Source organism: Perna viridis, chromosome 5, assembly GCF_037379345.1.
Source record: "Perna viridis isolate PV_CMFRI_1.1 ecotype Kerala chromosome 5, ASM3737934v1, whole genome shotgun sequence".
Taxonomy (NCBI): domain Eukaryota; kingdom Metazoa; phylum Mollusca; class Bivalvia; order Mytilida; family Mytilidae; genus Perna; species Perna viridis.
This window is the reverse complement of record NC_142449.1, coordinates 1,327,938-1,343,025: the sequence shown is the minus strand read 5'-3', so window position 1 is coordinate 1,343,025 and position 15,088 is coordinate 1,327,938. Positions and strand designations below refer to the sequence as shown.

Genomic DNA, 15,088 nt, shown 5'->3' with positions numbered 1-15,088 from the left:
ACAAGTAGAACACGTGGTATTGATATTTAAGAAGTACATTTTGATCTCGTATGAAGCTAGAACTATGAAGCTATGACGGTAAACAAGACATTGATCAGCAGCATGATGTGGTGTAGTAATATATAATTATGCAAATCATATGTGAATGTCAAGTACTGAATTTACCAGTACAAGAAAAAAAAATATTAGCAACTTAAAAATAAAGTTCACTTGGGGAAATTCCCCCTCCCTTTCCAAGAAACCATGTAAAAAAACAAAACAAGGGGTGAGCACAGGCACCATGTGACAAAGAATGAATGCAAGTTTTATTAAATTCCATTCGGTGAGGAGTTCAGAATTAGAAAGACAGAAGGACAGCATTATCACTTTATACCTCCCTCTTTCAAATGAGGGGTTACGAAAATGATCAGAAACTGGTATAGGAGTCAGTTTGAATCAATATTTTAAGAAGTATCAGGCATTGACGGTGAGGAATAGTCAATGTGAAATTTGCATATTTTTTTTGAAATTCAGATAGAAATTTTCACCCCATTCTTACCTGGTTACAATCAGATTTTCCTCTCTGTTGTACATGGACATTAAACTTTTCTATGTCCTCAATTACAACACCACGATAGCACCTGTCACCAGTACAGTTCCGGTAACCATCTCGGTCATGCCGACGCCCTCTCCGTAAACAATAATCAGGACCATTTATCATACCAACAGATAACCCTCGACTAAAAACACCACACAAAATATGTTTTAAGCTTCACTTTACCATCATACATTCATAATTCAATAAAACCTTCACAAAAATTTACTATTTTTTTTTTTTAAGAGACCATACCATGGGACATGTCAACAGTTCTAATTTTGTTTTCAATTGATTACTTCAACAACTTACTTTAAGTGTCTGACCTTTTTTGTAGCAACTACATGCAAAAATAGTTCATCAATCATGAAAAGCTACATATTTCTACTATTCTATTTTTTGCTATAAATCAGAGACAGGATCTATTATATCATACCTAAGCATTCTACACCTATGTTCTGTCAATCTTTTACCAGCAGCCTCTACATCTCTTACATCTTTGTTACTCCATAATCTCTCAGCAGGGGCTGATGCTCGTGGCCTACAATATTATCAATAAATGTACAGTCGAACCTCGTTAAGTCGAAGTCAAAGGGACCATGCAAAAATGTTCAAGTTATCCGATGTTGAGGATAAACGGGAAATACTAGTAGTTTAGTCAATGATTGTTTCTGTATTTACATCATTTGTTGTGCTTGCACATGTACATGTACTTCACTTTACACGGTCCTTCGTAATGTCTTGTGTTTCATATCAGAAGATATTTTTTTGGTATGTTGTATATCATGTTTGAAATACTGAATGGCATCGAGTGTTTTATTGAAATTTTCTTTTTACTTTTTATACATCAAAAATGTCATTGTTCATAACATGCTGCTTTGTTTGATTCACAATGAGGAGTATCATCAAACCATGTGCTCTACATTATTAAAATAAAATTTCAAATTCACCAACAAAACAATTGTAGTCGTTGAACTACCCTTACTATCGTCTGTCTGATATCTCATTAAATAGTCAGATACCATTACAATTCATCTATATTTTTTTTAATCTTTTTTTATCAACATATCTGATATCACTGTTAGTGTAAATTCTGATGTTACACAATTCGTTTATTTTAACAACACACGCAATTTTAAATAAATTAAATATTCAAATCAAACCATAAAGAGTGTCAACAAATTAAGTTTAAAAGCCACACTAATCGTTGTTAAAACACAATTCGAACATGGTTTGTAATAAATCAATCAGTTTTCTGACTAATTAGATGTCTTCGAGACATCAGGGTTAACTAACCTTGAAGTCCTATTGAGGGGACTGATTGATTACCTCGAGTTATCTGAGGTTTTGATTCATCTGTGGTAAAATTGTATTGGAGTAAGGGGTGTTTTGCTGGGACTTTGTAAATAGTTCGAGTTATCCGAGATTTCGACTAATCCGAGTTCAACACATCGTGGTTCGACTGTATATGGTCTAACATAAAATTCATAACTTAGGCTGTTAATTAATAGAATGTTCCACTGTGCAAAGCTTGATATGACTACAGAGGTAAAACCCTGAATAGTTGGTACAAGTATGGCCACTATATGAAGGCTAGAATTCTGAAACAAGTGTTTCTGACCCAAAATGAATGTGGTTATAGAACACTAAAGTGAAATAAATCTACATTCAAAATAACTAATGATTAGTAACTACATAAAGTAAAACCTTTACATCACTTACCATAAAGTTGTCATTAGATTCTCATTGTCAACATATTCTGCCCACATACATGCTTCTCCACCCAGAACTTTTTTTTCATCAATCTGGTAACCTATAAAGAACAACAAAGAATTTAAGATCATTTTTTTCAGTTTCAAGAAAGTTTCCTTCTTTTAAAGTAATAAAAAGGCACATTATGTCACTTTCTCTAAATTATGATGTATATATTAGTATTACTTACACGATTTAACACTGGTATAGACCAAATATAACCCTCAGTCTACCATAAGATTTATTTATTCTGCAATCATTGCCTTTATACACAGTATTTGTGTACATGCACATTTTTGTCTGTATTTTTTAGGATACACACATAATTATCTAAGATTTCTATGAAGCCAAAGGACCCCAAGTATTCAATAAAACAATATGAAATCGACTTGGTGAGGCACAGTAGTGATCAATAACAGGGACAGAGCATCAGCTATATACATATAGTATAATGTTATTTGAGTAGTAGCTCCCTCCCTAATAGCCAGGTAATAGGAAAGGCCTAAAATCATATTAATGAAACAACTTCACAATAATTAAGAACAATTTGATTGCCTTTTTCAGAATAACAATATAAGAGTATTGTTGAAAAATACAGGCCATATGGGTATTCAGCTACGCTTTGCATTAGTCCCGTTCCTTTGCCTCATACACATAAATACTGTATTTTTCAACAATACTTTAATATTGAATATATACTTCCATAACAACAGATTGTAGGGATGATGTAACCATTGTGGTTTCCTCATGTTAGTAATGTGATTTCCTGTCTTGTTATGAAGATAACTTTCATTATGACTAATTTTAGTCATGACCATATTGGGACCATGTCAAGTAATAAATCATTTCTATTCCACTATGCAATGTAGCCTACCAAACGAAGTATCAACAGGATCACAGTTGTAATATTTGGGCCACTTGACACCATACTCAATGAGATCCAAATACCAACATGTAGAATACAGGGCATTATAACCCATATCTATAGCTCTTTGTACATCTCCCATATCACCTTGCCATATCTGTATTATTGTGTCATTAGGTAACTGTAAATAGAAATAATAGAACAATTTTAATACATTAAAACTAATCAAACATGCAGAAGAATTGGAATTCTTACAAACTGCAGTAACCTTTTTCTTTCTTTATAATTTGAAAATGAAATATCATGGAACAAATAAGGGAAACACAAAACACTAAGCTTCTCATCATTGTTTTAAAACTTTGACCCTGCAACCTTAAAATATGTACCACATTTAGTCGAAATATTTTGAAACTTGATGCATCTAAAGTATTTACAAGGTTATTACAATGGGATGGACGGTAGTGTAACTGAGAGACAGATGACAACAATGGGATGGATGGTAGTGTAACTGAGAGGAGTTATAGAGGGACAAATGATCCACAGAAGAGATCAAGCTTCTGACGAGTGTGGTATACCTGTACATTATTATTCATAATTTCCTGCCACATGACAAATCGTACACCATTGGATCTCTTACGTCCTAATTCCTTCAAGTCTGTTGTAAGTCTGTTAACAAATCAAAGAAAACAAATTAGATTATTGATGTTAATATTGTCTATGAAGTACATATTGTATCATACTGTAATAAACTAAAGTTTGGTATTAAATATCATTTGTTCTCATTTAAATTTGTATGCAACAAGTGTTCATTAATAATATTGTTAGAATTGACCATACATACAGATATTTGTATTAAACACACATTTTCATTATATTTTATAAGAAACTGTAGTTTAAATATACTGACCTCTTTTCATAGTATTCGAGAACTTTTCTGATTTCGTAGCTGTACATATAGGGATCGTTGTTCTGTAGATTGATAGCAGTGTCTGGTTTACCTTCTAACTTGTTCAGTAATTTAAGAACTTCTGGATTTGAAGACCTAAAGAGACAAAAGAAAGTAAAGATTAATTTCATAATAAAATTCATTACATTGATTATGGGTTTATTATACCTTTTAGCAATGTAAATTCTGCTGTAGATAACCACTACAAACATGATGAGGTCATAAACCCTGCTGTATATAACTATTACATCGTAACTCCTGTGATATTTGTCTCTTCGAAATGGTGATTTTATGATTAAGAATTTTTAGTGTCTAACCACCCCAAATATTTTCAGTAAAATCAAACAGAAGATGTTCCATAGAGTATATGCGATGAGTAGGCACACAGACAGACAGACACTGACTTGTGGCTTGGGACAATAAGCTTAACAACTTTGTTTCAGATTCCTAATGCAGATGATTCTGTTTGTTATAAGGACGTTTAAGCATCTTCATCTAGTTAAGGTCTTTCCCCTACAGGGGGAGGACTTTCCTGTAATTCTTTTGATTATTTTTATTTTTTACTGTAAATTCTTCAAATGGATTAGGCAAGGAAAGTGTGTGACACATAGTAACGACACTTAAGACTATATATCTAAATCACAAGACCGTATGTTATGGACATGCAGGTTATTGACAAGCTTTGAGTTATCTCCCCTGACACTGATTTGTTATTCTGGCCTAAATAGCAAACACTGTTATATATAGAGACAATCTGAAAAGTGCATAATGTTTGCCTTGTACTTAGCCAACAAAAATGTCCTGTTGGTCTAAGTGATCAAACTATTCCTTGTAACTTTAACCGAAATCAGTTTCTGTCAATTTTTCATTTGTGAAAACTGTAAAGCATAGAAAAATTTATTCTTGGTGACACATGATGTTTCCAAAATTGTACCACTCAATGACCTACAGTGACCATTAGCCTTGTTACACTAACTCCTTGAAAACTGTAATAGATAGAGGTAAAAATTCAAGGGAAAAATACCCAAAATAATTCTAATGATCACAAACCCTACAAACAACTTTAAATGAGTAATCGCCCACATATCATAAAAACAAGTGTACAGAGTCAAAAACCATAAGGTATAGAGGTGTAATGCAAATGAAAAAGTTGTTCAAAACAAGAAACTCTACAAGAAAAATAAAGGGCTCCATTCAGTAATTTCGATGCTGTAGAAGTTATTGCCCAAAAGCTGATTTTTTAGTATTTTTGTCAAAGCAATGACCATTTTCTAGAATGAAAAGTACCAAGCAACCACATATATTCTTGTTCAGTCATCAACTGCTACTTAGAATCAAAGGTCAAAGATCAAGGTCTTTCGATAATTCAGTCAAAGACCATTTGTCAAAACAGTTTTTAAAAATTTCCACAAATGTGGTAAAAGAAAGATAACTTTAACTGCTTCCAATAATTTTTTTCAGCCTTTTCTGTGTTACTTGATAAATCATAATGTATACTTATCTTAAAAATGACAATTTTGGGGAATTGGTGGAAAAACACTGATTCACGACATTTCTCAAAAATTTGAAAAAAGACGTTTTTCATTGCCTTGAGTGGAAAACAACAAAATATCAATCCAATAATCATTTCCTATTAAGGTCTTTTCCCAACAGGGAATTATTAGGAATGTAACTAGTATCTGAATACATTATTTTGTATGGAGAACTTTGGTTCTATTTAACAGAACTGCAAAAAATATAAAAGAAAAAGATTGTGTGTTAGGTTTCAAAACTACTCACTTCAGAGGAACATTTTAGTATCAAGACGACCTTGACCTAGGTTTGATTACATATCCTTCATTCTTACCAACAAGTCATAGGAACTTCATCTCCACCCAGGTGCATGTACTGGTCTTTAAACACATGCATCACTTCATTGAAGAAATTCTTCAAAAATCTGTAGGTCTCATTTTTACTTGGATCTAATGGTCCTAAGTATCCATTAACTGGATGGGCTCCCTGGTAACACTGTGTCAATAAGTCTGGCCGACTGAGACCCCATGAGTAGGTATGACCTGTAATATCAGTGAAAGCTAAAGAGTATTAGTACAAACTTAGCAAATTAAGGATAAATAACAAATATGTACAATATAGATAAAAAGTTACTTTCTAAGTTAGTTACTTCAATATATATTTTAAGGTATAACACTTTCTATGAAGACTTTAGTGAACAGGTTTGCCTTCATATTTTGCTCTAACTTATTCTATCATTAAATATTAACTAGGGTCAGCATTATTGACCGAATTCAAGATGCTAAATTCAATACCCTTATAGAGGAACATCCCTACCTGGTGTATCAAACTCAGGCATAACTCTTATTCCTCTGAGTCTCGCATACTCAATAATATCTCCAATATCTTCATGTGTATAGACAAAAGAGGGATGGTAGGCTCCCTGTAAAATAAAAATTAACTGATATACACATCATTTTCTTATTGTCCCTAGTAAAAACAATATAGACATACAGGTAATCAGCAAAATAGCATCAAGTATTTAGAAAAAAACAATCATGCTTAAAATTTCTTTTCTAATTAATTTACTATGTCAAATGCTCACAATTTCATAACAAACATTGAACAAATCTTCGTTATTTGAGCCACTTACCCAACAAATTCTAATATGAACCATAGTCCAACATTAAAGTATATCCGCCATCCAAGCCTTAATTTTACCAAGAATTCATTATATTTTGAAGGCTATCAGTAAAATAAAGGTTATATGTAGGTCACAAGCAAAAAATTATCATTTTCGTTAGTCCTCCTCACCAGACTGATGTGAAAAACTATCTAATACAAACTTTTATGACTATCAACACCTATTCAAGTTTGATGAGAATCCAACAAGTGTTAAAGGTATTTAAGAGAAAAGAAGGAGATATTTTCCACATCTCCAGTTATTACCTTTTTGGGTCATTCTATTAAGTTTTTATTTGTGTATTATCATGGTTATTCAAGTCTTTATTTCTCCGACAATGGTTCACATAATATAATAGGCTTTGGCTTATTTATATTACATATGGCTTGTTCCCATTTCACCATAGCTGTCAAATTTATTGAATGAAATTATTGCCATTTTGCCTAAGTGGTTTTTGGAGTGAACATATGTAAACATCTAATTAAGTATTAGGTTTGTAGAACAATTTTTACTGTTGTTTGGTTTATTGCTGTTTTTTTTTAAACTGTAGATTAGTTTCATGTCTGATTTATCTTAAATTATATCAACTATTTTTTTTCTTACTTTTTTTTATGATTTTCAATTTTAATTGACTGGTTGGTAAACAAATTTCATTTTAATTCACATGATACTGACTTGTCAATAAACATCCATGAGCACAATTTACATGTAGTAACAAGCGCATTTAAAGCACAAAAGCACGCAACAAGCCCTCTAAGTGATTGTTAATCCTTGGTCCCTCCATTTGGTGATGGTTCAATGTTGGTAGTGGAGATCTTCCTTCAATCCAGGTTCTGTTATGTAGTCTGTCAGTTTGGTACAGTCACCTCTATTAGGTGCATTATCTAGTGTGTGCAACCAGGAATCTTCAACTTTATCTAGTTTTAACAAAGGTAAGGCAGCACATGGACATACCAATTGGTTGACATCTGGATGGTCCTCAAGTCTTCTTTTTTTAGATATCAGTTCTTGTTTGAAAATACATGTACTCAGTTTCTTATGAAATAATGAGTAATGATTGTTTTTTTTTGTAAATTGTTCTTTGCATCTCTGGTCTTGTGGTTGGTAAGGGTAGCATCTTGTGTCTAGATCTATACAGTGATGACTTGGCTGTGTCAAAGGTTGGTTACTGTGATACTACCTGTCGAGTTTGAGCATCCAATGGTACATCTCTGAGTTTGGTGATCTCTTCATCATAAATAGCAAACATTGATGTGACTAGATCGTATGTTACTGAGTATGTGACGTCCTTCCACAACTGTATGGTTTGGTAGATGATAATGTGGTTGACCAATATTTCTTGGCATGTCATCTCTTGTACAGATGGTAGCTCTGCAGTTGGGTTGTATGCACTTCAATGCACACCCAAGTGTCTCTTTTGTTGTTCTGTCTATAAGCATAGCCTTTCTATATAAGATGTCTGCCTGCTCTATTGGTCTCAAGAAAGTCAACATCAAACAGTACTCCAACCATTGTTATTTGGGAACTGGTGGTCATTTGTTGTGGATATGTCCATTGAGAACAAGGTATTATTTTAATTTGGAATTATTTTGGATTTAAGAAAATAAGTGAAAAAAATATTGGTAAAACTTACTCCTACTAAGGGGGTTAGTCATGCCTTCATGACTAAGTGGGGTAAGTAAGTTTCCTTGACTTTTATTATCCTACTAACCCTATCCCTTAGACATACCGGTATAACTAACCCCCTTAGTAAGGGTTAGTTTTACACATTTTATTTTTGGTCATTTTCTTAATAATTCCAGATTCAAACAATACCTTGTTTTATACACTTTCTGACATTTTGAACAGCTCTCAAATTAATCATATCATCAAAGATTTTTTTTCATTGATGTAAACTTCCAAGCTATAAGCAAACTTATTTTTAATTATATGATCATAATAAATAACTTAAATTGTCAATGACTATTTGCAAACTTTTTTCAATTAATCATTTGTGATTATACTTCAAACTGATGAATAATTCTATCGATTTAATATCAGAAAATTGAGATTTAGATTGCACAATTTGACATTAATTTTACATGCAGTGTTACTTACATATAATTGAGCATTAAAATCATTGATAAATTTACACCCACTTTCTGAAATATTCATTTTAATTTATAATTTAAAAAAAATGTGAAAAATCACTTTATTACTTATTATTAAACTAAAGTTTTTATTTATTTTGGAAAAACACTTAAATAAAATAAATATAACCTGATAAGTACTTGAATATTATTGTCTCACCTTCATCGCTATAGCAACATCTCATTAGTTTACAGCTTTGTTTTTACAAGAGTAAAAATATACAGTTCCCATTTTGCCTTAATACTTTTTTATCTTTTTTACTGGACAATTCATGTACATGTCAATATGAAAACATGAGGATCTTATTATATCCTAATTTATTGATGTTTTACTCTCTAAGGGGTCTTCCTTCCTTGTTTCCATGAAAAAGAGAATTTCACCTAATAGTACTTTTTCCCAGATCAATAGTGTCTATGTGTACTTTCAGTTGATAGATCAATGAACAATATAATTATGAAAAGAACCATGTGAAATGGGTACATCAGTTCTGGATAGAAATTATTCTTTTTATTTGAATAAAAATCATACATATAAGAATTGAACTAACATTAATGCATTAATGTTTTTTTTCTTTATTTACCAATTTTCGAATTTTCTAATTTAGCTGAAGATATATTGTACAAAAATCAATCAAGCTTTACAAAATTGAGTCTGTGATGTAAATCTCAGTAAATATAAATATTCATGTTTCAGCCCAGTTTATTCCATTACAGGAAATGACACTTCCTGACAAGTACACACACTGTACATGGAAGTTAACCTCATGAACATTAAACAAGTAAGACAACATGAATAAAGTGTTTGTTTCCCTTTTTACTTACGTATCAGTCTCTGTAATAATCAAGCAGTGGATGAAACATGGTATGAAAAAAAAACACTATTTTGAAAGATTAATTTGACTATTTGCATCTTCAGAATCAAGGAAAAAAGATGATATTTTCCATATTATTTTGGTAAATTAAGTTATAATTTCATTGAAATGCACTGAAAATCAACATTTCAATGATAACTCAGTCAAAAAAACTCATCTTTTTCTAACATTCTATTGAAAAAATTCTAACAAATCCAGTCATGTAGACATCAAATAGTGATCTTTTCAAATTGAGAAATCATCCTTGATTGATAGTATAGTCAGATACATGGGATATTGACATACATGTTTCTGATTTTCCCCATTCTGCCTCATTCTTACAAAGACTTATACTTAACATACATGTATAATCACCAAAATTCAGGAAGAAATGATAAAATCACATCAACAACTTAAATATTCCTCTTCCTTTTTTATCATTATGAGGATATTTTCTGACCCCAGTTTCTTACACCATTTGAGACATCTCTAATGAGTTTCTATATGAAATCTAAATTTCTGACTAATGTGATATTAGCTAGTGACTGACTATACATGACTGTTGGACCATAACTACCAATGATATAAAGTGTAGTCAGACATGTCTAAACTAACCCTTTAAGAACTGAAGAAGAACTTTGTTCTGGTTACTTAGACGCTTCATTTAGACAGGTTTCCAGTATTATCAGGGTTCTTTAAGACAGGTTTCAATTATTTTGATTTTTGCCAAATTTCTGTTGTCATTGTTGTTCCCACTTAAATACAAGTCCATATAAAATTCAGACACTGACAGGGTAGAGGGGATTCATGGTGTAGAAAAACCTACCTAACAAATAATGTTTTTGTCTGTCAACATATGACACTTTTTATGGTAATGATAGCCTTTTTTTGTATTCAGATCTCTATTTTTAAGAAACCTGTACATGTATCATACATATGAAACCAAATCATAAACAATAACTCTTGTAAAATGCCAACTTCTTACACAATTTTATTTCAACAGTGCAACAATTTAATGACAAACCGAGACTAGTCATGTGGTCTGCAGTGATTGGGATTAAATTTTGCCAATGGGACTATGGCCCCTTTACCCTTCAATTCAATGGGATATTTTCAATTTCAATGGGTCATTCTAAAAAAAAAACATGGGACAAAATTTGGAATAGCTGCTAAGGCCGGCTAAACATAGATATTTTGAAGACCAAATGTAGCATGAACAAACTTTAATTTACACTGCAGATTAAATGTTTATTAAGAGTTAACAATTAACGTGTCAATTAATTGTCACATCAAATCACTTCTTTTCTGTTGTTTGAGTTTTTATACTAATGTATTGTCTATACTCGGCGTCACATAAATAAGATACGGTTAAAATTTGAATAAAAATATTTTTTACGACTTTATTGACACCTACCGTCGTTTAAATTGTCTTACATGACTTGCTCATTTGTTTAGCCAAACGGCTTCTTCCTAAATATTGAATCGTTAAATTCCGGTGAGATTTTAATTCTTGGTCCCAATATTTACATTGTCAAAAGTCGGCCATGTTTACAGTGATCGGGTTGCTAAGAGATGTTGTTTACATTTCAATGGTTTGTCCAAAAACCGAAGAACCCAGGATGCATTTCGGCGTAAGTTCGGATATCTTGGATTAATTTTACGCGAACAATGTACCATATCAAGTTGATCAAGCAGACGATTGTCACTGGAGTTCGACAGGAACTTATCAATTTTGTTTGTAAACTAATCGTCCCGTAGAAACCAACATGGCAGATATTAGTATGGGATTTCCCCGTAAGGATTTTTTACGCACGGTTTAAATCAATAATTTTTTGGGGGTGCTTCTGGACCAGATAATATGACTCCACTATTATCAATATTTTCAATAGGGGGTTCATAATCCTGTCCAACTGCCAAGTAACTTTCTACAACAATTACAGTTTGATTCTGGTAATTACCATCATTAATATTTTTTTAGGCTTTGAAAAATATAATTTCTTCTGTTTTGGGTCTAGCTTAAAAATGTCTTTGGTGGCATTTTCAATTTCAAATGGGACCGCCAGTCCATGCTTTCTTGATATGATCAAATTATTTTTATTCTTTAAAACAATGTTTACTGTTCTTTCAACACGTAAGCGATCAAGAATATGCAATCTAAAAAATCAACAAAGTACGGTTTCATTCAACAGTCTTCAAATCCCCTCGAAAACATAGCGATCAAAACATCGACCTGCAGCTAATAAAAATTGTTAAAAGACTCGTTCATGCCTTTTTTACTGTCACAAGCAGTGGACAACACTCCACCATCAATGATGGAAACTTAATGTGTGCACATGACGCGACACATTAGTCACTCAATGTGGCATTTTAAGAGGAAATTAGACTATGGTGCATGGCGCATGATAATCCCAATCACTAGGTTTGTAAACATTTTTTGGTGGGTTTATGGCATGCATGTCTGATTTTTATTAAGAATTTTAATTAAGTTTGTTTTTACCTTCTGACTAAGATCTGGATACACTTTACTTTGATAAGGAAATGACTGGTCATCTACAATATGCCAATGTAATACATTCATCTTGTTCATTGCCATAGCCTCCTGGAAAGTAAAAAAAAGAATTGAATGAAAGTAGAATTAAAATCTTGTCTGATGAGTGAAACTTCTCGGTCTTCATAATTTAATGGTGTTGGATTTTTCAAAAGAAAACGCTGTCTGAGATTGGGAGTTCTTCCTTTTGTGAAAGAAAACATTAATTCATCTGCTCTTATGAAACAGATTTCTCCTACTCATGAAATCCCAGATATTCAATCGGTATTGAATAAAGACGTATTATTCCTATTTCTGATGTAAATAAATAGATGACAATGGCTGCTATGAAACAATCTAATAAAACATTTAAGTATCAAAAATCTTTACTTCTTAATCAATGATTGCACTTTCCTTCATGAATAATCCATAGAAAAACAACAATCTGTAGAATGAATATCATGAAATTGAAATCAATTCTTTACTTCTCACTGGTAAAGATCTTAAATAAATAAGTTAGCAGCAGTAGGCTTAATTCAACATCTAGCATCAGCCTCAAACTGTACATATGTATTAAAGCTGAAGTCTGAAATTATTTAATTGGTCCCTAATATAGAAATGTATCTTTCTTTAATTAATTCATGCTTGTATTTGTTTTAACACAGATCTAAACAGCATAGATTTTTCCAATAGGTCTTGAAATAGTTGCATCAGAATTAGATCTTGTCAGTCACCAGGAAAGTACTTACATACATCTTAATTAACACATGATATACTTATTTAGAGATTTAAAAGCTACTTAACATATGCCCCTACAACTAGTAGTGTTCTGAATTTCTGATCATTTTACTTTTGTGACAGATTTGTATAACTTGTCAGAAAGTATCATTGGTGCATATATTTTTCTTCCATGCTGAGATACTAGTATCAACTTCAGCATTTAATCCACGATATTCAGAGAGACCAACTACAGCCCTGGATAACAATTAATAATAACAGTATCAAACTGAAGAGAGACCAACTACAGCCCTGGTTTAGAATCAATAATAACAGTATCAAACGGAGAGAAACAAACTACAGTCTTAGTTAAAATAAAAAATAATAGTATAAAACTGGACAGAGACCAACTACAGCCCTGGTTTAGAATCAATAATAACAGTATCAAACGGAGAGAGACAAACTACAGTTCTTAGTTAAAATAAAAAATAATAGTATAAAACTGGACAGAGACCAACTACAGCCCTGGTTTAGAATCAATAATAACAGTATCAAACGGAGAGAGACAAACTACAGTTCTTAGTTAAAATAAAAAATAATAGTATAAAACTGGACAGAGACCAACTACAGCCCTGGTTTAGAATCAATAATAACAGTATCAAACGGAGAGAGACAAACTATAGTTCTTAGTTAAAATAAAAAATAATAGTATAAAACTGGACAGAGACCAACTACAGCCCTGGTTTAGAATCAATAATAACAGTATCAAACTTCAGAGAGACCAACTACAGACCTGGATATGAATCGATAGTAACAGTATCAAACTTCAGAGAGACCAACTACAGACCTGGATATGAATCGATAGTAACAGTATCAAACTTCAGAGAGACCAACTACAGACCTGGATATGAATCGATAGTAACAGTATCAAACTTCAGAGAGACCAACTACAGACCTGGATATGAATCGATAGTAACAGTATCAAACTTCAGAGAGACCAACTACAGACCTGGATATGAATCGATAGTAACAGTATCAAAATGAGGAAGGCTTAATTGGACAAACAGTCTATTACTGGTGACAGTCCTACTAAGTGTGAAATTATCTTCATCATTATATTTACACATCACTGATTAAAATAGATTATAATCAAATAAGACAGGACATGTTTGGTATAACTGGAAGTACAGCACAGTGGGTTTCTTACTGGGTAATGAAATATTTCTTAACACAAAACTGACGACAATGCCTTTGTGTTAAGGTTATCTTAATATCAAATGCAATATCAAAGAAAAGCTGTTTTATTCATTTTGTTTATGGATTGACTTTATCGTGTTTTTCTTGTACCAGTACTTTCAGACATGCTTCTACACCCTCCATTCTAAGTATCATTGTCCGTAACATATATTGTTATAGTTCACACATTTCTATATTACAGTTACTGCCATTGTATCAGACAGTACAAGATGAACAAATATCATTACATGGATGAAGGTTTTACTACTACACTGTATATAGAATAAGGTTCTATCACAGACAAGAAAATTCAATAATCCTATTACAGACATTTGTATTATAAATTCCAAATCCTTCTGTCTGCATCACTATTATATCAGATCTTTTTTTATGGCAGTTATTAATTTTATCCTATTTACTGTTAGCTAGAATGAACAAAGTTGAAGCTTTTATAGATTAACTAATTCAGTATTTATTACAGACAATGATCCTTTTCATCCATAACATTTTATATTTATTGACTGGTGCATCACATAGAAAGATTCATTAAACAAACCTGGAAGAGCTAGGATTGTCAACTAGAATTACTCTGATAACAAAGCAATGTACTGGTGGTGCACATAACTGTACATTTTAGAAACCTGTTACACCATAAAGTTATGGGTACTAAAGCCAGACATGACATTATACATTATGTGCAATTGCCTCACTAGAATCCTACTTCAGTTTATTGCCATCCATTATAAGGTTTTTATCAACTCTTTATGATTCCTTTTATTACTTGTCCTGGTTAGACAGAATTTTTAAGCTTTTTACT

At 32.1% G+C, this 15,088-nt stretch overlaps 1 protein-coding gene across 6 annotated transcripts in view; it reads right to left on the bottom strand.

Annotated features, from left to right (window-relative positions):
* The window catches only part of LOC148615538 (uncharacterized), a 62,825-nt gene that overhangs the window by 5,593 nt on the left and 42,144 nt on the right, over positions 1-15,088 (bottom strand). For all 6 annotated transcript variants that reach the window (XM_088581865.1, XM_088581867.1, XM_088581868.1 and 3 more), the window contains 9 exons: positions 12,289-12,390; positions 6,466-6,571; positions 5,984-6,191; positions 4,099-4,233; positions 3,767-3,857; positions 3,201-3,372; positions 2,297-2,387; positions 1,011-1,115; positions 539-719 (listed from right to left, as the gene is read on the bottom strand). In XM_088581865.1, coding sequence (XP_088437991.1) covers positions 539-719; positions 1,011-1,115; positions 2,297-2,387; positions 3,201-3,372; positions 3,767-3,857; positions 4,099-4,233; positions 5,984-6,191; positions 6,466-6,571; positions 12,289-12,390 — 1,191 coding nt within the window. The remainder of the gene's footprint in view (positions 1-538; positions 720-1,010; positions 1,116-2,296; positions 2,388-3,200; positions 3,373-3,766; positions 3,858-4,098; positions 4,234-5,983; positions 6,192-6,465; positions 6,572-12,288; positions 12,391-15,088) is intronic.